The 25,668-nt window shown below is 44.2% G+C and overlaps 1 protein-coding gene across 5 annotated transcripts in view; it reads left to right on the plus strand.

Annotated features, from left to right (window-relative positions):
• LOC119458767 (keratin, type I cytoskeletal 9-like) overlaps positions 1 to 25,668 on the plus strand; it is a 54,562-nt gene that overhangs the window by 13,088 nt on the left and 15,806 nt on the right. For all 5 annotated transcript variants that reach the window (XM_049670352.1, XM_049670354.1, XM_049670353.1 and 2 more), the window contains exons 4-11: positions 431 to 475; positions 5,092 to 5,145; positions 6,441 to 6,494; positions 12,190 to 12,249; positions 17,563 to 17,664; positions 20,067 to 20,150; positions 21,809 to 21,850; positions 24,740 to 24,796. In XM_049670352.1, coding sequence (XP_049526309.1) covers positions 431 to 475; positions 5,092 to 5,145; positions 6,441 to 6,494; positions 12,190 to 12,249; positions 17,563 to 17,664; positions 20,067 to 20,150; positions 21,809 to 21,850; positions 24,740 to 24,796 — 498 coding nt within the window. The remainder of the gene's footprint in view (positions 1 to 430; positions 476 to 5,091; positions 5,146 to 6,440; positions 6,495 to 12,189; positions 12,250 to 17,562; positions 17,665 to 20,066; positions 20,151 to 21,808; positions 21,851 to 24,739; positions 24,797 to 25,668) is intronic.

Here is a 25,668-nt window from a genome sequence, read left to right on the forward strand (position 1 = left end):
CATAATTGCTATCGCAATAAGTAGGTGTTTCCTTGTACATTTCGCTGTGCCACAGATGACATAAGCTGCTGCCATTGAGATCAGTGCTTTTCTGCATTCGCGTACCGGCCAGGCCACGGAAGCAGTAAAGAGGAACCAGATGGCTATAAATTTAAAATCCTTCAACTTATTCTCAAATGGGAGCCCATTTTCTTGCGCCTGGACCAGGTTACTGACTTTACAAGACTGTTATTTATTTTAAGTCCTGGATTTGTGCCCTCCAGTCTCGATATTCTCGGTAATCCATCCGAATTAGTTTCTCTAACGCCCGGCCATTTCCTTAAAACGCCTGTGCGCAGGCAGCAAAGAAAGAAAGAAAAACCACAATTCAGTCTTAAATGCGATGTTATTGGTGAGCATAAAGTCACAATGTGCTTATATGTCTTTCTAGATGGACCAAGACATGTTGTCGGAAAACCTGGGTCACGCAATACACGTGAGTAGTAAATGCAGCTTTTCGTTAAAATTTGATGCTGTTGTTCAGTCTGGTAACTGCATAGATGATTCGCTCACTATTTATTTTTGCTGTACAAGTGACTTCGTAAGCAATCTTATATGGCTTCTCCTTTTTGACTGAATGGTGATTGTGTACATGGGCGCCTTATACCGAACATGCTACTTGTGCTCTCATCATGAATATTACAAGTGACCCAGTAAATTGATTCAAGTGCGCAAGAAAAGCAAAAAAAATGAAAGAAAAACATGAACCGAGGTTCACAATTACTGCAATGCTGCACTTTGACTTGCCAAAGGAAATGAAACTTGATAGTAAAGAAAATTCATAAATACCACAGAAAAATTTGGAGGACGCTTAAACTTCGCTTTCAAGAGAGGAGCGCGATAGCATTCAAAGATCTCTGACTGCTTCTTACGCTTCCCGACAACTGCAGGTTATGCAACCTTAATGGTTACCGGGAAACGCTGGCACCGAACGCTATGTACGAAGGCGAGCTTTCTGGCATCAAAGCGGCCTCTTGCGCGGGCCGGTCCCGGAGATAGTAGACAACCGCGCCAAAAAGAGTAAATGATTTTTAGGTTTCCCTTATTGTATCGCACTTTTAACATTTCAGTCTGAGAAGATTTAACATAAAAGGCATGCGCTGTGGGTGTTTTGTTTCACGACATTTGTTTGTGGGTTGTCATTCTCAAAATTTCGAGGAATAGCTTTGTCAAAAATCTAAGACAAGGTATGAGCAACATTAGTGGTAGAAAGGTGTGGCAATATAACCCGCGTATGCCGCACGTCATACAGCACGGAGAAATGCAAAATATAAAGACGTTTGATTGCCTTGAAATAGTCTGCGAGAGAAAACATTATTACGAAGCTCTTCCATCTTCATATATAGTATACGTATTCGTTCCAAAAAAAAAAATGTATTTACCTAAGCAATACAGCTTGCATGTTGAACAGCTTCATGTTCAAAATCGGGAACGTAGCATAAGGTTACGCCATAAAAACAACTTGCATTAATTAGTAAAAGGCTCGGGAGTGTATTAACATCCTCAGACCTTAAAAAATCTTAGCGATACGAAACTTTTCAAGGCCAGTTCTCATTGCCTACCGGTATCTTACGAACCTAAAAAATTACCGCCTTGATATGATGGCATGGGCATATTATGCTCGTATCAACATTTCCTTATATGTGGACACCTCCTTATACGGTCTACACATTCACTTTCTTGCCGGTGATGATGCAGTGGTACATCTAATACAAAGATCTTCTAAAAACCCAGCGTGGTTTCTTAGGGGCTATGGTGTTGGGCTGCTAAACACGAGGTTGCGGGATTGAATCCCGGCCACGCCGGCCGCGTTTTGATGGGGGCAATATGTGAAAACACCCATGTACATAGATTTATGTGCACGTTAAATAACACCAGGTGGTCCAAATTATTTCGGAGTCCCACACTACGGCGTGCCTCATAATCAGATCGGGGTTTTCGCACGTAAAACACCGTAATTTAATACAATTATCTTTTAGAAAACTGGTAGCAACAAGATGTTTACATACTTGACGTACAATGTCGCCTGCATCGATCTTTAAGTTATACCAGAATATAGTGGCTTACCATTTCTGGCATAATTATGAAACAGATGAAAATCACTGCGAAATGAGGTGGACAGAGGGTCCGAAGAGGTTAAGATTGCAGCAACACAATAATTAGCTGGAGAGTGTTCTGAATAAATGCGAGCACATTTTGTAACATTTTACTGCGTTTTGTTCGGCAATTCAGACCATAGACGTGCCGAGCATGACAATGTGAAAATGTCCAGCCGTTGGTATTATCTATTCAAGCGAAATTTGTTATAACTCACAGATTTCGTTGGCGTCCATGTACGCAAAAAATTCTTGTCATCAGCTTTGGCTCTTGCGTCGTTGTCTTCTGCAGCTGGCTCGTTGTCGCCCGTCGCTTTGCGCTCGCGCTCGGCACGCGCTCGTGCCACTGCTCCCGCGTTCGTCGTCGTCGCCTGCTTCCACAGCTGGCTGCGTTACCGCTAATCATTCCAGCGTAGAATTTCACTTCTGTTCTATCGTCGTAATGGGGAGGCCGCATTTACGGGATGATGAGCCATTCATTATCTTACGTAACGGACAGATTTAATTTTGAAGCAATTTTGTGCAAATCTATCCAGAATGAACGCGCTCGGGAAAGGGCTCGTCATCGACGTGCCAATTCTAGCGTGAGGGCTTCCGAAGCCCAGGCGAAACGTCCGCGAAGAGCCGCCTATACCCCGAGGTGCGGCAGTGCGGTGTTGAGGCCGAACTTGAGTGTCGATTTGCCCTCCAGGAACCCGACAACAGTAGTGCACACCTCGGCCACACTAGTGCCAACTTCCCCGGTGCGACGGCCAGGTTTCTACGCGATTTTCTCAACCGGAACTTCGGAGCCAGCTGCGGTGCCTGTGACCGGTTGTGGTTCGAACACAACGTGGTACTCGTCAGTGCCGTTCGTTCCGAGCAACGCCGAAGAAACACACGACAAGCTGCGCTCACCCGCAATTCCTCGACAGAGGAGCATGGATGGAAAACTTTATTGAGGTCCATTGGGTCGCACTAGTTCCCTAGCCCAAAAAGGGCCGCTCCCACAGGGGAGGGGCTACTGATGTTTTCAGCTGTTATAGCATTTCAGACCATACAGTGGCCGAGGATGGCAATGTGAAAATGTTGCACAGCTCCCCTAAGTTCTTGCCAGGTGTAGAGCCTTACACTTCAAAATAAGCTGACCAGAACCATCAATCCGCCGACCCATTGAACATCGAATGAGACTCTGCGCATCCACATAGCTTAGCACTTGAAAAAGGGGGCAAAGATCTAGTGATAATAGGATGGGGCGTTAGTCGTGGGATAATCTGAAAACACGATGCTAGGTGTCTCCACCGTAATAAAAACTGGAAACGTTGTCGTCATACCCCGCCACTTCGATCTGTGTCGAGAAAGAAATGGTGAAACGCGAATAGGGCCCGACTTTCTAAGCAAGCCGCCGAGCTGGGCATACAAGTTGAAGGATCGGTATTTTTCCTGCTACCTTATGTGTAACTGGTGGAGGGGGGGGGGGGGCGTCATCCAAAATACATCTGCCTCAATTTATAATCTGTGCGTTGAATATTATTGATAAACCGACTACGAAACCGCTTTTCCTCTGACTGCTTGTCAGACGAGAGTTTCCAGCAGTTTCATGGTAAATTTGGCTGGTCGTTTTAGAGTGCTTCAGAACACTCTGGTGGCACGTGCTACATTGGACGGGTTCTATCAGAGCGCCATCATGCAGAGCTCAGAGCGCTGGAAGACGCTCTCACCTTCCAACGGGAGCGTGACCAGATCTGGCGGAGTTGCAGTCAGGCGGCTCCTGGAGCTTCCGTTCTTGGCATGGTGTGTGGTGCCTTGGTGGCGCCTTGGTGCATGCACACCTTGTTTGTTTACAACAGAAAACGCACTGACCTGTATCTTCTTCCGGCTCCGATTGCTCTGGCGAGCGGCTGCACGTTCGCCTCTGTCACACTTTATCTGGCTCGAAATAAGAGCGGCCTATGCATCGCTCAAATCGAACCCAGAGCGTTGTAGGGACCAGCTGAATGTAACCTTAATATATTTCGATAACACGCGACAGCCATAGCGGGCCTCGAGCGCCCCTACCCTCTCCAAAATAATAACCACAATAATAAACAGAAGTTATCGCTTAATAAAACGCGCTTGCATAGTCTAGTTGTCCGTGAAAGCGTGACAGCCGCTTCAAAGCCCTCGAATTGCGCTAGGGGAAAAAATTGCGGCTGAACCCATCGACCGATGACTGCCGACGGTATAGGCCATTAGCAGTGAATCAATGTAATGGCACAACGTATTGCCACAGTAGAAACGAGTGACGTATGACGCGCGTACTGCAGCGCGACTCGATCCTATTTCGTGCTTCCATAAGATACTAGGTGTAATCTAGAGCTGCCGCCGCGAAGCCTGCGCGCGGCCTCCAAAATGCACGGCAAAACCGCTACATGCGAACGCCGAGAAACGCGTCATACGACGACCGGACTCCTCTTCGCGCTTCTTTCTGGACACAGTGCGCCATCTAGTGACACTGCCGAGAAGTCCGCGCGTGGCCTCAGAGACCAGAAGCGTGGCGCGCCGGTGCCTGCGAACGCTGAGCATCGTTTGCAGGCACTTGGCCACTCACTCAGTGGCACACATTCAGTGGCCCAAGTTGGCAAGAGGTTCAGTGAAGAGGGGAACATAACCAGTGCGCTAGTGGTGCAGCTCGCTAAAGCGTTGCCGTGAAAGGCGTTAATTGAAAAGCGGCAAATACATCCAGTACATTTGTGGCGCAGCCTACTGCGGTATCGCCCGCTGTCCTTGAGGAACCCTTGTGACGTGGGCTTGCTACCGCATTAAAAAAGCATCCCAGCCTCAAGACGGCCGCCCTAGTATAATGCAGCGTCTACGCGACCACTGTGATACAGGCTACTGCGAGCGCTTCTGATTGGTTTTCATAGTTTATAGTGGAATGCTTATAACTTTTAAGCTCACGGTGTGGAACATGTACGGTTTTTTCAATATATTTTAGGTAGGACACAGAAACCCACCGGAAACAGGAAACCCAAGAAACGGAAGCCAGCACGTGAGTACAGCTAATCACCTTCTCACGAATGCGATTATTTCTCAATAAGCCCGTAATCGCTTTAACAACTTTAATTGAACTAACAATTGAACAAACTAATAATTTAAGTGGAGCGCAGCTTATTACGCAAAACCGTATCGATCAGCATTTGCGATTTTTAATGAGCATAGGTCCTGAATGAGCGTATTACGGCTTCCTTTTATAAGTATTACCATCATACGTACATTATACAGCGGCAGTTTAAGCATTCTATTGGTTGAAGCCATGGTACTCCACCCGAGAATCATCGCGGTGGTGTAGTCATTGAAGGGATGAAAGAATAAATGTATGGAAGTCTATGAAAATAAATTTATTGCGGACACCTATCCTGCTTTTAGACATGGGACTTTTACAGTGCAAGCTAGTTTGCGACCCGAAACAGCGAACCACCAGGACATGCCCATTTGGCTTAGCTCGTGGCAAGGCGGGAGCAGTAAAAAGACGCTGCAGCACACGAGTCGATAATTGCGGTGCTTTATTTGATGCGCAAACATCGTTCGAGCATTGTAAATGGATGAATTGGCTTGGAACTCCAGCTCAAAACCATCAGACTTGATTTATTATTGAAACGTCTAGGTGCCCTTTGCAACCCTATATGAAAGAGACAATGTTGTGGTCTCTCCGCCAGAATAAACAGAAGAGGACGTAGGAGGGTACCGAATTCGATATGAAGTTTCACGTGTTATTTACTGGTTGTTCTTTATGGATGGCACACGAGTGGAAAGGCGTGATAGCTTCGTGCAACTTAATTGTGCGACAGCGCAATGAACAGCACAAAGCCACGAGCGAATGCCGGGCTATGAATGAAACTGATGGCGCGATGTAGTGTAGGACATCACGCTTTCATTCATGTCCCCTTGAAACGCAAGGTGACTCATGTGAAGTATAAATAGGGCACTCGAGTGTGGTACGGATAGGGACAAACACTTTCCTCCATACATAAGTACCTATATAGAAGCACTTTAACTATTGTTCACGGCTTTGATTGAGTACGCTATTGACGTACAACGATATACCATGCGTCTCAGCTAACGTTAGCCAAGCTTTAAGCATAAAAAGAAAAACTGATTCAAAGTACTGTTATGAGACCTATAGAGTGTTCGGACACCTGTCATCTTCCGCCACCAAAATAGTTTTTGTGTACTATTTACATGGATATTCATACAAAAGAATTAAACAACAGCTTGGATAACGTTGAGTGCGACGCCCCATAAATGTGTGGCGTTTGCATTAAGTCCACTTGTGTACATTTTTAGGCCCACAAGGCACTGCGGCCAAGCCTGCACAACATGCCGGACCAAAGCACGAGGGTGAGTGACATTTCTAAGGGCTTCATTGCAGCAAAATCTACATGGTGAAGAAGAAAAACATTGTCCAGACAGAGCGCAGTGTCATGACTGTTGCTTATTCTTCAGCATGTACCTGCACTTAAATAATATTAACAATGACATACCAACGAGGCCAAATTGTAACGATGATGAGTTGAAGTTGCCGCCCCCTTAGGAAATATAATCTTGATGTGGTGTTTCGCAGCTTGAACAATTGTGCACTATGTACCTTTGTTCCCAGCTTCGCGTATTGCGGGGCCAATACTGCCAATGCATGTGCTTTTAATTACATTTACGGGCACATCGCTATATGTATGTGCTGCTTTCAATCAAACCTTCGAGCGAAGCCGTGAAGGGACACACACACTTGACCCTAAATAAATTTCTTAATCCATTAAGACCCAAGAAAAATCGGCCTTCTTAGATTCGATTATTTTTGGGTCAGATGATATTTTCAGACAATAAATACACCGTCAAAGTTTCATGAGTGACACTTTATTCTTTGAAACGATACGACAGTGTACTTCATAAAGTACGCTGGGCCTTTTGGGAGCAAGACCTGATGTATGTCCCCAAATATATATGCTATATTTTGGAGCTTGCAAAATGCAGCGAATTCTTGCAGCGATGATTCAAATCAAACTTTTCGCGCGCCCGCATTACATTCTGGTAGCAAAATTAGCATTTTAGTGGGAACTATTCTTTGCTGGGAGGTGTTTTTAGTATTGAAGTGTGTAGCCTGACTTCATCAAGTAACGGGGACGGACTTTAGTCTTGCTTTCATAGGCGTGCGCGTGAAAATATCTTATTGATGCAGATCTACAGACGTCACATTTTGCGAAGAATGTAGGCATTCAAGACTAAAACATTCAGCATTTGGTTCAGTGGTAGTTGAAACATTCAGCAAACTGGTGGCATCTCCTCCAATGACAGTCGGTTCTTGCATTGCAATTCTGTTGTAAGATTTGCTCGGCCATATTTTTGTTAGAAATTTCTGAGCTTTCAAGAGATGGGGTCTACATCTGGCTCTCCAATGTGGGTTGCCCTACTTTAATTGCATAACTCATCTCGATTGGCACAGGTATACATATCGTGTTTGTTGTATTCTGTTTCGTCCCACCTATTTTGCAATTTGTAATAAAATCCTGCATAAAGTATCTGTCTTTTTAAAAACTTCATAAGATATATATCAATGTTCTTTTTTTATCTAAATATACTGTAACACTGCTCGCTATTTTATTGACAGAGAAGAGCATCGTCATCTGTGTCGGCAGCAAGTAGGAATAATAGCAATGTTGATGTAATCATTAATATATTTTAACGCTAAAGCGACAGCAAGGTCGGTAGACGAAGAGGACGAAGTGCGCTTGTCTTTGCAGCGCCTTGGTGTCGGCGGGGCAACACTTTTCCCCTTTTCATCAATTCATCTTTAAATAAACGCGCCCCATCGTAACAATATTTTGTATCTGCAATGGTCCCCTGAAGTTCTTGTAGTCAGTAAAAAATATTTTGTCGTAATACAGGTAAAAAAAAAAAAAACCATCATGTGTGTCTCGAGAACAAGCACACCCATCTAGCATACACATAGGCCCAGTGTACTTTACAATGTACACCTGCATTCATTTTATTGAGATGCTATAAATATGCACAGTATATGGAATGTCGAGCATTCATCGTTTACGCCGTTCTTTTCTAAAACTTTCACACAAATCTCATCTTCTAGAAGCATATGTTATGTTTGACAAAAAACAATAAAGAAGGTGGATGTACAGCAGCACATGCTGTGTTAAGCACTTTTTTTAAGTTTGGCAATGATTGGATGAAATACACCTGGCAGCTTACGAAAAAAAAAGGAAAATAAATACAATGTGGTTGTTTTGGCAGCACCTTTCTTAGAGAAATGGCCTACTAGGAACACCGTATGCTTCTTCTTTAATTATTTAGAAATGCAAATCTTACTGTACTTTTAAAGGTGGCCGTTGAACAGCGACCGCAGTTTCTTCGCTCTCACGTTAAAAAGTTGCAGCAGACCACGGAGCCGCGCATTTAAAGACGATACATCGTAGCCATGACGTATTTCCGTCTCCTGCAATCGTTTTCGGTGTTTGCAGTACACGAAAGCGTGGCCTTCGCGATCGACTTCCGTTCAGTTCTGGTTTCTTATCAGCTTAACAAGGAATGATTAAGTGCAGATAGTAGGCAGACGAGGGTTCCAAATTCAACGACTGCAGCACGACCCTCGGTCGAACAAAAAGAAGGCAAAAAAAAAAGAAGAAATGGTGCACCAAATGTGTACGTACTGCAGCGAAATTAAATAAAAAGTCCCAGAAAAACATGTGAACGCTTGAAATGCAATACATTTTTTCAGTGACAATTACAAAAAGAAGCACATATATGAAAAAGCATAACTGTACAGCAGAACACGTTATCGGTGATAAAACTATATTTACGCAAAACAAAACATTTCTATTGAAATTTCTATACATTAAAAGATGATGACTGTTTAAGTGAATGTGATAGGCCATTCCATATTTTGAACACTGAAAACGGGGATGTCATATTTCCACAGATGGTGTCGCATTGTCGCAGTACAAAGTTGAAATTATGCACAAACCTAATACAGATGGTAGTAGTGAGTAATCTGCAGTTGATAAATTCGTAAGCAAGCTGTTTGTTAAGCGATTTAAGAGAATACCTGAATGGTATCTAATTACGCCGTATTTGGGTGTCCCGTTTCATTTTGTCATCCCCCGGTGTTGCTAGACTGATGTTGGGTTTAATCGTGTTGTAAAAACAAGGAAATATAATTTTTCTACCACCACACCGAATTTACTCATATTTTGCCAGCTTGTGTGACGTGTGCGGTTGTATTTCATTGTGTATTATGTAGTTTTACTTCATTATGTGTGTGCATATGTATTAGGTTTTGATTCTCGTTCCAAAAAGGAACTCCATATCTCATTGTAGTTGCATTGATGTTATTACATCTGGGTCGGCCTATGATGTGTAATCGAAATAATATTGTTGATGTGCAATCTATGATGTGTAATCTAAATAATATTTGCTGCTTACGCTGTCAGGGTGGCACAACCTAGTCAGGCTCTCTCCGGGCCTTTTGTTGTGCCTCCTGAGCCAATTTGTACGAAATTGTCTCGAATGAAAGAGAAAGAAAGAAATAACATGCAACGCACAATTCAAGCTCGAAAATTTGCTGCCATGGCTCCTTTACAACACTAAAAAGAGAAAAATTATCATTTTGATATTTATGCTTTATTGAGTTGCTCTGTGTGGAATAATCATAGTGAAACCATTAATGCTGCAATGTGAAGAATAATCTTGGTAGCATCGTTAATTATGATCAGTTCTGCCGTCATTTCTAAGTGGGCGCCAATAACAATAAAAATAAAGAGCGCCGCATCTCGGCGGTCGCAACTGACTGGGCAGATGAGCACGTGGTCTCAAAAACCGGTGACGTTAGCGTCGAAGAATTCATGTGCGAGTCACGAGCGTTTCACACTATGTCGTCGGCGCCGAAATCGGGATCTTAGTCATCGTTAAGGCGGGATGTACAGCAAACCTAGGTGTTCAGCTGCTACCTCCTCTAACTTTGTTAATATTGCGATAGCAGTTATATGGGCACTCGAGACCATTCGTGCTCGAGACCAATACTGACCGCGTCAGCTGGCGTCAACACGGAACACGTTGTAACACAGGCATATGATACTTGCTGTGCGCCGGGAGTGCTTGTGTGTAGTGATAAATTGCCATTGTGTATTCCCTTTCTGCTATTTTTTATTGCGGTAGCAATTATATGGACACTCCAGGCGCATTTATGCCGTCGCCGTCGCCGTGAGGTGTGAGGTTCCGTATAAAGTCCAAGGGCGAAAAAATCGTCGCCGCGCGCCGTATGCTGTATGTGCGAGTGAAAGCGTGCGACGGTGAACCGACAGTCGCGGCTCCCGCGCGCAAGGGCGGGGGCAGAGTCCACCCTCCCTCTGTTTTCGCGGCTAAGATGGCATTGATACGAGTGCTGGCACAAAGCTCAATTTTCTCGCTACGAGTTTCCGTGGTCATCGAGTGAGATGCGTTCATGTTTGCTTGTGCGCGCGTGACCGCATGCTTGTTAATTTAGTTAGTGTGCTTATGTTTACAAGTTTATACGGCCGATAAAACTACTGTCCTTACTTTGTATTGCTGTCCACTAATTTGCTATCGCAATCGATTCTTCGCCTTTCGGGCGCAACGGCGACTTTTTTTTTTTGCAAACTGAATGAAATTATCCAGGCTGTTTGAAGCTGGCATTTACTTAATGTATTTTAAATTTGGTGCGAAAATACTTAACTGTTCCTAAATTATAAGAAAGATGTTACTTTTATTTTTATTATTTGTGTGATTCGTATAATGTTATTTTATGCCGCTATAATGTCCATATAGTTGTTATCGAATAAAAATCACTCAGCACAAAATTCGACGCACACGCTAGCGGCGAATATCCAGCAAAACTAGCAGCAGCAGGAATGGGCAACGCGAAACCTTATGCGACGATGTTGGCGGTGGCGCTGCTGTCGCATGGGCTGACATCCAAGTGCCGCACCTTTCCGCACTTTCCGCCTCACGGCAATGCATAGCGCGTGCCGCCCCTGAACACACTATCGCCTTCTATTGCACTGTAGTTGCGGACAGAGGAGTGCTGGGCCGTTCGAGGGCGTTCGCCCGAGCCTTAGGCTTGCGGGCAGGTCTTAGTGCGCATGCGCGCTGTCGTTCATGAGCGCGCGCAAACTCAAAAGTGGCGCACCAGCCTTCAAGCAGCCCTATAGCGCGGCGCGCTATAGTTAATCGTGTGGGAGGGGTTCGTAACTGCAGCCATGCTGCTGAGTCGCAAGGTAGCAGCCTACGCTGAAGAGAGCTAACGGAAGCGCGCCGACGCTGTGCGCGCTCGACGGGATAGTGAGAACGCCAACGCCTGCGGAGCTCGCCCCAGCGTGCACGCCATCCCAGCACGCCGCCCTAAAGCACCGCCCCAGCGTGCACGCCAATAAAACGGCCGAAACTCGCGAGGCCCGTGTCGCCTAAATGCACTAATATTATTGTGGATGCGTTATCAGGACCTAATCATCGATTCATTGCAACCACCATGCACGTCGACCTTGTCTTCTTTGGCGTCGACACTTGTTATGGCACTTTCCTTTTTTTCTGTCCTCCATGCAAACACTCACACAAACACGGCACCACTGAGACTCTATGAAGGCTACTCCATCTATAGGCGCTTGCCTGTAAGTGTTAATAGACGCGTGCATAGGCAGATTCTATGCGCCACGACCACCTTATGCTTCGCGCTAGGCATGTATCTGTACGTTTGCACTGAAATATACTTTTCTGTTTTGTTTGGTGTTACGACATACGTTTGTTTCGCCGGTAACAGATCAAATGTTCCTTCGAAGTGCACCGAAATTCTTACTTCACACTCAGCGCAGTAAAATGGAGAAATAAAAAAAAAAATCAATACAGAAAGTGAAAGGTCTCGGTGCAAACCTCCAGAGCTAGAGCGCTGAGCATTTTCAAGAGTTATTTCGCCGCTTTAATTGCTGTTTGCCACTGATTTTAAGGTATACCTAACCTAGAATGCTTTTTTATTATCGCAAGCATGTAAGAAATATGTATTTGTATACTTATTCAGGCAGTGGAAGCAGTCACTCAACGACGACCGGAAACGAGCAGAATGGAACGGAAGCTGCGGGTGAGTGCAGTTGGCTTCTTACAAATGTGAACTCAGCTGTAATGTGTGATCGCTGAAATGAGCGCTACTAGACAAATGTTTGCGAAGTTCGAGTTTGGGTAGAAAGACGTGGTTGTGCCTTTTAGCTCCTAACAAAGTACATTTTGCTTCTAGTTTCAGTGGAGGAATCGTCTTGGCAGCGTTCTTAGGCTGTTATGTTGAAATATCAAAACAAGGACAAAGCACGAACTTTCGTTCCTATGTCTTTGAAGAGGTCTGAAATGTCTGTTTTCAATTGAGAAGCCTATCGGGCTGGATATAAATTTATCAGTAAGTGTTGAAAATTCCAAACGTGTCAGGCTAACTGACAAAAATTGTTTAGGAAGGAGCTTTTGCTCAGGACAAGCCCCCGATTGCCCGATTAAAATACATGTAAAACACGGAAACGCTTTTATTAGATAGCTGTTGAATCAAATTGAATAACATTTGTGGTATTGGAAAGGCATAGTTAAATTCTATGTACTCTAGGAAGCATGATTGGCAAACTTAAACGAAAAACTAGTAAGCTTAAGCAATTTCAAAAACAGAGTTTACAAAACAGTTTTTCTTAAACAAAAACAGATAATGCAGGTTAGTCATCTAAATTTGTTAGAGCTTCTAAAGCGAACAAATTTTATATATGAATTTACAGCTTACAGAAAACCTTTACAATGTTTACGAGGGTTTTGCAAAAGTCCTAGTCACAAATTATTGGCACCGTTGATAATGCACCAAGTTTGCCCACTTTCAATGTCATATTAGGTGGATTTTACAAAAGTGCGATATCGTCTTTTATTCCTAGGCAACTGCGTTATAAAATTGATACTGCTTTCGTTTTTTTCAATTTTGCAATTTCCAACAGTATTTGCCGAAATAATTTACGGTCTAATTAGGTGTGACATCGTTTTTGTGGTTGCTGTGACACACCAGATTTCCTATGTCAAAAGACAAATTGTGCAACCTTTACTGCAATTGGGTCCCGTTGAAAAAATAGTCGCTCAACAAATAAACACCTACAAGGGTATAACCACATGAAATGTAGGCTACATATTTCCATATTGGTAAGTTGCGGAACTCACATATAAAGGTGTATTTACAATATTTACAAGATGTTCTATGATACACAAATAAGATGGCTGGCGAGACCAATTCTACATCTACACGTCAAACCGTCTCTTCTGACTGGCTTCACTCTTGGTTGCGCCGTAACATAACCCCCGGCCTGCGACGTATATCGGATTGGCGTCTCCGGTGTAAGTTCGATGGGTGACCACCGATGTCTGGGCTAAAGGGCGACCGTCAAGGTCGGAAATGTCGCGGTCAGTTTCCAAGAAACGGTGGAGGTCAGCAGCTTGTGCAGGAATAAGATCAGGTGCGATCATCTTGCTAAGGTCGTCTGTGAGAGCCAGTGAATCGGAGGTTCCTGAAGAGGGCGACGGAATTTGGGAGTCAGGAGCCGATATGTCGCAATCGTCTTTTTCTGACTGGTGCCACTCGTGGTTGCACCGTAACAATATATTTCGCTAAAACGATTCGTGTAGGATCCCTTATATTCTCTGTAGCTTTAGAGCTCATAAGCTTTCCATTGCGATGAAATATAGTTATGTTAGAGTGTACTAGAATGGGGGAGTGGGTCCAGCGGACGCCTTAGCAAGCGGCGAGGGTGAAGCAAAAAACACGGATAATGTGGCGGCACTGCCGTCGCCTTCTTCTGAATCTTCGGCCAATAAACGTTGGCTCCGGCTATTTAGGCAGCGCTCATTGGCTGAGGCGAGCTCGCGGGCTGAGTAGCTGTCGTCTGCTCGACGCACCATGGTTGTTGCGTCGTTTGCGTTCTTTCCGCCGATCTTTTTTCATTTTATTTACAATAGATCGGTGGGGAATAATCTCAGTGTTACCGCCACCGAGTATCCGCCTGTCAAAGCTCCATGCAGCTGCGGTAGGGTCTCCGATGCGACAAGCGTCCGGCCGGCGAGCGGGGCCACTCATTCGGAAGAAAGTGATGGTGGCGCCACCTGGATTTTCCATAAAAAATGTCTCAGCGCAGAGCCCTCGTTGGACCCACTCTCTCAATCTAGTACACTCTAGTTATGTCAAACTCCTTTTGAAGGACAGCGAGAATAGGCTTGCTAGACACTTTATGCCGAGAAGCGTTTCTTTCCGGAAAGAACATCGGACAGTGCCATCTTTAATTGGTGGAAACGCAACCGAGGCGCTTTTGGAGCTGCGGTGCGTCAATGCCTTTAAAGCCATGCGTAACTCTGTTATACTACATCAACCTTCCGCGCATATTTCGTTTTTAAATTCTGCTGTTAAGAGCCATGCACCAATCCTGCGGACGAAATAGACGTGGAATAGCACACGAGAAAGAGGACGAGCTGTATCCCGGCCCGCAATCTTTGTTGTTGTGGTGCCACTAGCTGCCACTTGTAAATATTGTATATAAACCCTCTTCGACATCTCCCCGTAACACTGCTAAGGTAATCTGCCAAACGAAAAGCTTTCTTCTTCTGTGTCGAGTCTGCAGCATTCCTATATTGAAGTTACATTCTGAAGCATTACATTCTGTTGAGGATAGGCAGGCTTCCACTTGAATGAATTGAAACGCTTTGCACCAGAGTTGATTCCGTAATCAAAACTTTAAACACACCTTCCGCCAACGATAAAAATGTGATCTCATGCAAACTGTAAAAAAACAAAAAAACAAAAAAAACAAGTGTGCACAAAATTACTGGGAATTTGCCCAGAAAATTGTCAGGTCTGTTACTTGTTTCTCAGTTTTAAATAGAAGGGCATCACTTAAGACTGAACAGAAAAATGGGAAAGCGCCTGGTGTAAGCCTGCAGGGGACCATTGAGTTCTTTTATGCAAAACAGAAAAACAAAAACTAATAACACAGCTTTCACAATTTTGAGGTGCGGAGGTAGGTGGTACAGAGCTTTTCGAAGACCACTGTTTAGAATGCCATTTGTTAATATTTTTTGTTTGTATTTTTACTGCATTATTTTTTGTTTTTGACTCCACCCCTTTCTGCAACGCCTTCGGGCCTTGAAATTATGTGAAATAAATGAATAAATAAATAAAAAGTTAAGTTCCAACCATCTGAATACAACACATTTTATTGCGATAGCAATTATATGGACACTCAAAAGCAGATTTCTGCCGTCGGCGTCGCCGTCGCCGTCGCCGTCGCCGTCGCCGTCGCCGTGAGGTTCCGTATGACGTCAATGGAGATGAAATCGTGGCCGCGCGCCGCCGAACGCTGTATGTGCGAGTGAAAGGGCGCGAGGGACGCGCTCTTTCACGGGGAGTGAACGCACGGCGGAGAACAAACGCGCGTTCTGCGCCGTGCTTCCTTAAGGGCTGCAGAAGTAGGCGTCTCTTTCCTCCTTTACAATCACCATATATGTAGAGCAAACGCGCCTTCTTCCGATGCGCGAGAGGCCGTGGGGGAGGGGGGGAAGGGGGAGGGAAGGGAGGCGACGTTTAGCTGCGGCACCAAGTGCCTATTATTGCGATAGCAATTATATGGACACTCAAAAGCAGATTTCTGCCGTCGGCGTCGCCGTCGCCGTCGCCGTGAGGTTCCGTATGACGTCAATGGAGATGAAATCGTGGCCGCGCGCCGCCGAACGCTGTATGTGCGAGTGAAAGGGCGCGAGGGACGCGCTCTTTCACGGGGAGTGAACGCACGGCGGAGAACAAACGCGCGTTCTGCGCCGTGCTTCCTTAAGGGCTGGAGAAGTAGGCGTCTCTTTCCTCCTTTACAATCACCATATATGTAGAGCAAACGCGCCTTCTTCCGATGCGCGAGAGGCCGTGGGGGAGGGGGGGAAGGGGGAGGGAAGGGAGGCGACGTTTAGCTGCGGCACCAAGTGCCTATTTATATCAGAGGCTCCGGCAACAGTCACCAACGCCGCACGCATTTTGAGCGAACGCGGGCAAAATGCCGACGGCGTCGACAACAGTTCGGCGCGTTGCCGGTGCTGCTGCATGTCCAAGTTTATACAGCTGATAAAGCTAATATCATTACTCCGTATATCTCTCTACAAATTTGCTATCGCAATTGATGCTTCACCTTTCAGGTGAAACTGCGACAACTTTTTTATATCAGAGGCTCCGGCAACAGTCACCAACGCCGCACGCATTTTGAGCGAACGCGGGCAAAATGCCGACGGCGTCGACAACAGTTCGGCGCGTTGCCGGTGCTGCTGCATGTCCAAGTTTATACAGCTGATAAAGCTAATATCATTACTCCGTATATCTCTCTACAAATTTGCTATCGCAATTGATGCTTCACCTTTCAGGTGAAACTGCTACAACTTTTGTTTGTCCTGATGTATCTTATAAGAACAAATGCGCATGGCACAACAACCTACAAAGCTTTCGTCCATGCAAAAAAAGTACGTCACAGAACTAACGGAGCTCTCCCAGGCAAGCCGTCATCACAACAGCAGCATCGGCATTGAAAAATTCTGAACTGGATTTGGTTATTGACGAAGGAGTGTAAGCGTTAACATTGGCGCGTAATGCAACCTGCTTAAGCAAATTATTCCGCATTGATGGGTTTCTGCGATAAGTTACTCTTGCTGTATTCCTACTGCGCTATATGTGAAACTTATGAACATTTTATTGCGATAGCAATTATATGGACACTCAAAAGCAGATTTCTGCCGTCGGCGTCGCCGTCGCCGTTGCCGTCGCCGTCGGCGTCGCCGTCGCCGTCGCCGTCGCCGTGTGGTTCCGTATGACGTCAATGCAGATGAAATCGTCGCCGCGCGCCGCCGAACGCTGTATGTGCGAGTGAAAGGGCGCGAGGGACGCGCTCTTTCAAGGAGAGTGAACGCACGGCGAAGAACGCGCGTTCTGCGCCGTGCTTCCTTAAGGGCTGCAGAAGTAGGCGTCTCTTTCCTCCTTTACAATCACCATATATGTAGAGCAAACGCACCTTCTTCCGACGCGCGAGAGGCCGTGGGGGAGGGGGAGGGAAGGGAGGCGACGTTTAGCTGCGGCACCAAGTGCCTATTTATATCAGAGGCTCCGGCAACAGTCACCAACGCCGCAGGCATTTTGAGCGAACGCGGGCAAAACGCCGACGGCGTCGACAACAGTTCTGCGCGTTGCCGGTACTGCTGCATGTCCAAGTTTATACAGCTGATAAAGCTAATATCATTACTCCGTATAGCTCTCTACAAATTTGCTATCGCAATTGATGCTTCGCCTTTCAGGTGAAACTGCGACAACTTTTTTGCGTGCACCCTCTAATACTGAAGCACTCCATGTTGTTTTTTTCAGGTCATGGAACAATGGGAGGAGGAATGATGGGAGGAGGAATGATGTACGGCGGCATGGGTGGCATGGGCATGGGCATGGGCGGCATGGGCATGGGTTATATGGGTGAGTACAACAGCATTTTCCTCTTGTATCAAATCAAACGGTTTAGCACCACGCACGTAGCTTCAGAACCTCTGAAGCTATGTAACGTGACCCTTTCCACTTCTAACTAATAGCGGTAAATGCATCGTTTGCGTGGCAGCAACGTATATGCAGTCAATTTGCAGCTTTCACTACTGATACTAGTAATGCTTCTAACTGCGCTTATAATAATAATAATAATAATAATAATAATAATAATAATAATAATAATAATAATAATAATAATAATAATAATAATAATAATAATAATAATAATAATAATAATAATATTTGCCCTTATTCCGAGTTATTTGCTACATGTATTCCTTTCCAGGCTTGCCGAAGCCTTTGAAAGATTTGTATGGCAGAAACCTGACAGTGCCAGCAAATCACGTTGACAAGTTCTCGAGCCTAACTTGTGCTCCAAAATGATAACTAAACATCTTCAGCATTTTCAAAGACACGTACGAAAGCATCAAATAACAAAAAGCACAGAATATAGCGATAAAGATGCTACATATCAGTGTTGACATGTATCACCTTTTAGTAAGAGTTATAATATTGATAATCAATGTTCATTAACGACCACAAACAATCGCTTACCCCTTCAGTACACCGCAATATTGCTATGCTTTTGTATACTGCATTGAGAGCGATTTTCACACGGAAATGGCAAGGATTGACTAACTAAGTGTCATAAGAAACAATCAAAATTGCAGTCGTATACTTAATGTGGTAGGCTGAAGAGGATAAAACTGTAGGCATCGAAATATCAAGGCGCTCATTGCAAGAAAAAAATTACGTGTTTACAATGTTGCGCACATTGACAAACTGATTATTAGTAGCTTAAGCAAAAAGATGGATAGTGGGTCTTCTAACAGGTGTAGATTTTCAACGTAGTGATTACATATCCGCAATACTCGGAAGGACACACTGCGTGTATTGCAAACGTTGTCATTGTAAAAAGCGTCATGTAAGTTAGCGTTTTCTTTTTTTATGGCACTCCATTAAAAACTTTGCAAACAGGGTTGCAGTAGGAAACAAATTGCAATGAATGGTTATTATATCGCCCATAGGATGAACCTTACGTTCTTGGGGGTGGTGCAGTAGCCACAATGCCTCACTATAGGTGAGCGGGTTATGAGGTTGTGTAGAGAAGGATAAAAGGGAGCCGAAGTGGTTGCGTCACATAGAAGAGGTGCTGCTCTGTACGAGATCTATGCAGAACACAAGCATTCTAAAAAGTTTAGTGGGCAGATTGTACGAAGCCAAAATGAAAAGAACATATTGTACTGAAAAAAAGAAACAGGCAGTAAACAAAAGCATGCCACCTATGCACGTCGCTGCAGTGCCTATTTGTTCTGTGCGCGGTAGTTGCATTTTCGGCACCCTCGGTGTGACTTTGGCGTATTAGTTGACCCTAGGCCTCCATGCTGCAGCAACTAAAAACTCACGCTGTGTAATACACAAAAACAATTATGATCTGCTTGAAGCCTTCCCACAGAGGAGCTAGCTACATTACTACTTACTTACAGTGGGCGCCTCAATTCTCAGTTTCGAACTTGTTGAACAGGGACTACTGTGGCATATGATTACCGCCAATTAAGTGTACTGAAATCAAAGCTCATCGGTTTGTAAGAATGCGCAGATTCACTGATGCAGCAAGTGCAAGCGAGAATGTTATTTTTGTGTTGATAGGATATAGTCGGCTATACGCAATGGCTTGCCGGACGCCTGGTACAATAGCCACTTGGTTGCCTGATGATTTTCATAAAAGGTTGTATTCGTGATAATATTTATTGTTTAATAATAATTACTATTACCACGTACTTTCATTTGTGACGGTTACCATGGAATACGCTGTGTAAAACGACGGCTTTCTCTGCTTTTTACCGCATAGTTTTTACACGTAAAAATATACAAACCGTTTCTCGCTTCATCTAAAGTGTCACATAGGAATCCGTTAACAGAAGAATGAAAATTCTACTACCTAAGTCCCCTGGGATGCACATGAGAATCTCTATATTACTAGCGAAGGCTGCTCAATCCCCGTGAGGGTCATGTTTAGGTGAATAACTTTAACCAGACTATCGTTGGCCAAGGTAGCGGGCCAAGCTGTGGTCATTCCAAAAAGGCGGAAAGCTGTAAAGCAAGCACATGACTCGAAAGCATCCCAAAAGCGCATAAGCCGGGAATGTGGCCCCTGAGCTGCAACATTAAAATGTTACAGGCGGGTATAAGTTCGTTCACACCAAGTGAACGAATGTATGCCGCTATATTGTGTAGAACTTTCAGTGTTACAGCCTATTAGGTGATCGACACCTTGTTGACACGAGCATTTGTAATTGCAGCAAACTGATCAAGGGCACATTTTATCTTTCCAGGAGGTGGCGACTACGGGATGGGCATGGGAGGCATGGGAATGGGTATGGGAATGGGTATGGGAATGGGTATGATGGGAGGCAAAGGTACGTGAAATTTCTCTTTGTAACTAAAGTAAATGCTCTTGTTATGTCTGATGGGTGCAGTGTGTTGAGCAGCTTACTTTTGACTCTATAGTGCTACATGGTGGCACTTGCATTCATCAACAAACTTTACCCACATATGTGGAGCTTTCATTTGTTGTAATACAACGAGCTGCGCTTCCCTAAATGTTTATACAAATACCAATACAGTAGAATGCTGTGACAGTGAATCCGTTGGCAAAGAGAAAAAATCTTCACGTTATGAGCTATTTTGCTATAGCCGTCGTTGAAGAATTCCCCTTCCTGCAAAAATGATGAAATCTTTTAAACCTAGTCAGTAGATTCATGTTGAATATGCGTACATTTAAACACAGATCACACATGCTTGGCTCTGATTTGTTCCGTTATTACTGCCTATTAGGTTTTCTAACTTTGTCAGAAGTGTCTCGAGCTGCGTGAACAGTTTATAATAATCATCCACAGTTTTTCACGCATGCATGAGGCCCGGCATCACATGGATTGCAGAAACGATCACTGCTTTGCTTGGGGCTGTGGACACATGGTCGTTATCCTTCGTCTTGACTTCAGTGTAATCCGACAGAGGAAGCCATTCAGCGCTTCTCTCTTCATATGGCAGCCTTCCGAATGGCTCCACTGTCACATTGTACCATTTATTCAGTAGTGGAAGGTTCGCTTTTACGCCTCCTATATACAAGCTGGAGAACTTTGGTTTCAACTACATCCTAATTTAGCAACAATACGCACTGGTGGAAAGCGCTCAAGGTTTTGTGAAAGAAACAGCGATGATTTGTCGAGAAGCAGCTTCCCGGGAATCTGCAGTGCCATGGATTGCCTTTAACAGGTTCACATTTGCGAACTTTATATGTAGGAGCGACACGCTTCAAGTTGATCACCAGTTGCTGCACAGTTTTTTTTTTTGTTTCGGTCATTGCACGTTCAATGAAGACTATCGTCCTCATTTAGTGGCAAATCACAGCTAGTATTTTTCGGTAAAAAACAAGACGATGATGCTAGCCTTGTTTGGCGACAGTTCAGTAGGATGCGGACACAAGCGGTCCAGTTGCAAGTAAAATGCATCTTCATTGTTTCAAGCAAATATAGACATGCCCACATGAGCATTGAAGACAAGGTTACATGTGGGATCCTTTGTATTCCACCGTAACTGTAAACACTTTGTGCTTAGAGGGTCTATATTCGGGTGCAGATGCAGCGGTTCCTGAAATGAAGTATGAAGTAAACAGTTATTTCATACTCTTGCACAATATCTACACCAAAGGCTGTCTGCCAGATCTGTGACCTTAATTTATTTGAAACGCCACATTGTTTTCATTGTGGATTTCCTCACGTTTGCGTAGTTAAAGCAAAATGTCTCTCTGCTTTTCTTGATAATTAGAAAAATATGCAATATTCGATTAGGTATCTCGAGCCACCTTTTCTTCTTTAAATAATAACCAATTCAATTTAAAAATAAGACTAGATATTTCCTGGTAGATCCCGGATGTTCACTTGGCTACATAATTTAGTGCAGTAGAGTTTCCTCAAGCATTTTCAGGATTGTAATTCAACTGTGAGCATCATTACTTTACCCTATGAACCTATTTTGGTCCATCTTGTTCTGTATATATCTTTTGTGCTTTCAGCTGGAATGGTTGGAATGATGGCAAACCAAATAACCAAATCGGGTAAGTGGATCTGCGGAGAAACCAATTCCTTGTGTGGTACTAAACGGCTGCAATGATGGATTAGTAAGGAAGTGTCTCTACGGGGTGGGCTAGCTCTGGGACCTTCGGCGTTTTAGCTTTGCGCTATGCATTTAACTTCTCGTGCTGTGCTCAACTTGGGTTGTACCTGCTTTCATTCAATGTATACCCGCTTACATTTGTCCCGTCGTTTCTACTAGAAGCACCAGCTGTGGTGTACTGGCACATTTTTACTGAGAACTATAATAATTGCTCAAAACATCGCGGTTATCTGCAAAAAGTATGGCCATGCCTATCTCAACACAATCCTGTGAACAATGCACGCTAATTGAGCGCTGCGAAATAATGCTTTTAACAAAAATTTCTTTTGCAATGTAACAAGACGCATGAGGAGTACGTTACGAATATGAACGCTAAAAGCGCTTTGTTTTAATTTAACGCACCTGTATTTACCGGAAGCCTTTTTTCAGATAATTTTTTTGGGGACAAGCGGAACTCCTTGCGGTCGTATGCGATCTCTCGAACTTTGTTTTCAGGGTACCTTAATATGGCGGCGTGTCGAAGGCTAATTACTGAATATTTCAGCTAGCTCACATCATATGTGAGCTAGCTCACAGCAGAAGAAATGAGTAGTCGAAAATATCATGTCAGTATCCTTTTAAGGCAGTTCCGCAGCCGCTTTCGTACTGCGGAGTGCGACGCCATGGTCACCTTGTGTATATCTCATTCGAATCGGCCAATTATACGCGCGTTCATTTAACCAGTAATGCGCAATTTTAGTTCCTCCCGTCGAGTAATGCCGGCTCCACGTTGGAGGTCAGCCGAAAATTTCTACGGCTGCGGCGTTGAAAGCAGCTGCCCAAGAGCCATCACTAAGAAAAGCCAGCCTCAAGCGCGCTCTAACGCAGCAGCAACTGCTGCCACGCTCGGGTGAGGCCGTGAGCCATCAAACAGACCCCTACTACTTCCGAAGGTTGTGAGACCTGGCGTATATAGCCTTTTTTGTCTATTTGTATCAGTTGTCAGGATAGCCTACATCTGTGTAGGATTTCCTATAATTGTTTTCCATGCACTAGAGAAGGTTGTAACGACGTACCCCGTGGTTTCGTGGAAGTCACAGGCGAGGCAGAATTTGTACTGTTTTGCAGAGTCTTGTATGAATTTATGTGGTTCAAGGAGGTTTCCTGACTATTGTGCGCTAGACACTTGTTCACTTTACCTGTATTTATGCCTCAATACAAATTGTGTTATTTTTTACGTGAGCCGCAAATCAAACAGTTTTTTTATTGCTAAGGAAAAAAATATTACGCTAACTATATGTATAGTTGAAAGAGTGCACATCAAATACAGTGCATAAAAAATGAAATATTTACATACAAATTGACAACAGGCCACTACACGTGTCCTCCACGAAAAGGCTGCATGGAGATGCGGGAATTATCTGCGCCTAATGCGTTCGTATTTGAAACTATTAAAAAGGGTGCTGAAAGCCGGAAGTGAGAAGACTGGGCACAAAAGAGACAGAAACATCGCCTCCGTGGTATGCTTGCCCTCGAAGAACCAGTAGCGTCAGGCACAGGCTTGGGATTGCGTGCACGAGAACGTATACAAATATCCATATCTTCGTCGCATAACTAGCTGTGCTGCATTAGCTAGTAGGCATTCTATTAACTTTACTATGCTATCATTATCTGTAGTAAGTGGCTGTCATTTAGAGAAACCGGGGTTCTAGAATGATTTGAAATGTCACCGAGGAAGGCCCGCGCACTCGGCTAAAAAGCCTTCTCAGCTCAGATACAATGTTACCATTGAACCCGCGAACGTACGAAGGCCATGACAACGTGTATCTGTATATGAGTTACTATAATAATAGGAATAGTGCGTTTACAGGAAATAATCTATTGCCCACTATAATTGTGCCTGCCATGGTGACATGCTGAATATGGCGTTTTGCAGCTAAGCCGAGACCAAATATAGCTGGTTCAAACATATTTCGAAGACATTTTATCACTGTAAATTGGACCTTCACCACAGACGAAAGCGGCTTTCGAATTACGCGAAAGGAAACATCGTGTGATGCGGGAGAAGACGAGCTATAGCCACGATAGAGCTCTTTTTTTGGAGTTGCAGCAATAGCTTAATCACTATGACGTTGTGCTACTAAGCTCGAGGTAGCGGGTTCGGTCCCGGTTATGGCAGCCGAATTTCTGTGTGGGCGAAAGGCAAACCCACTCGTGTATCAGATTTAGATGCACGTCAAAGAACCGCCACTCTTCATAAGTATTCCAGTGTCCCAAATTACGCCATGCCTAAAATAGCATTACGGTTTGCGCACGTAAAACTCCAAAATTCGCTTTTATGTATGCTCTTCCCTGTATTCGCGTTCTTCAACGTCTTTCTTTGTAGATTAAAGGAACCGGAATGCGAAAACACCCGTGTACGTAGATTTAGGTACACGTTAAAGAACCGCACGTGGTCCAAATTTCCGGAGTCCCCCGCTACGGCGTGCCTCATAATCAGATGATGGTTTTGGTACGTAAAACCCCATAATTTAATTTAATAGATTAAAGGAATCCCTGATGCTGCTAAGCAGTATGCCGCCGGTTTGATCGAGGACAGCACTAGATGATTTCTAGGGAGTTGAAATGAAGAAATATTTTATTACAAGACTTTGGATGAACGTTAAAACCCAGGGCGATTGAAGTTGACCTGTAGGCTGCGATTCCTGCGTCTGTCATAGCCCATGTTTTGCTTTGTGACGTTAAACCCAATCATCATTTTCATGATTCTCATCCGTTCAGTGTTGTGAATGTTTGGTTTAAGGTGCTTCTAAACATGCGCATTTCCACCGCATGCTTTTGTCTCTGTTAGTTGGTGAAGCAGCGGTAGGTGTGACGAGGGAGGCTGTCTCTGCGAAGGCTAACTCGGGTGAGTGCGTATGCCACTTTTTTTAGGCCTGATGCTGACACCGCATGCGTTTCTTCATAGCAGATTACAGCCAAACGAATTATGTTATTTAGTCGCATTTTATTTGCTGTCAATGAACGATACGTATGCATTTACTGCATTCGCGTGTGTAAACTCGATGACCTCATTACCATTAAGATATTTTAAAGAACCATAATTTGTTATATAGCAACTGACATTGCCCGTAGTACTTTTTTAAACAGTCATGAGTAAGCCCTGAAATAGGAGACGGAGGTGTTGCAAAAACTGCCGCAGTAGTAGAGTATTTCGTTAGCGGGTTTTTCTTTAGCGAGACGCTTCCTTACTTTCGATATTTCAGTATACAGATGAAAAGAGGTATCGTTGAAAGAACTACTGTTGTTTCACTTAATAGGAAATGACTTGGAAGATCCTAATTTAGTTCAATTTCAAATGTGTTAAACTATTTAAATAACAGAACAATTTTATGCGCGCCGCCTGTAGATAGTTGTAAGTGCTTTCGCAAATGAAGCAACTGTAACAGAAACTCAACGCTTTTTATACACCCTTCATCCATTTGCTGTTATTAGAGGGGAAGGCACAGTGACAGTTTTGATACGTGCGTACAGTGCGCGCTGATCTAGAGAACAATTGGTTACTCTTCTCCAGCGTTTCATAGTTTAATATTAGGCTCCGAAGATACCAGTTAACTACTACTAGCTAGAAAAATTCCTATCTTTTGTGTTCTCTTCTGGTTATAGACATTTTCTTGGTGCTTTTGGTAACTATTCAGTGTTTGTCCTAGAAACTAAGGTTAGTCGAGGCGTTTCTTTAGTCTCAGCAAGTCACAATGTCAGCTATCGCCTTTAACAGTC

Source organism: Dermacentor silvarum, chromosome 7 (genome assembly GCF_013339745.2).
Source record: "Dermacentor silvarum isolate Dsil-2018 chromosome 7, BIME_Dsil_1.4, whole genome shotgun sequence".
NCBI classification, from domain to species: Eukaryota; Metazoa; Arthropoda; class Arachnida; order Ixodida; family Ixodidae; genus Dermacentor; species Dermacentor silvarum.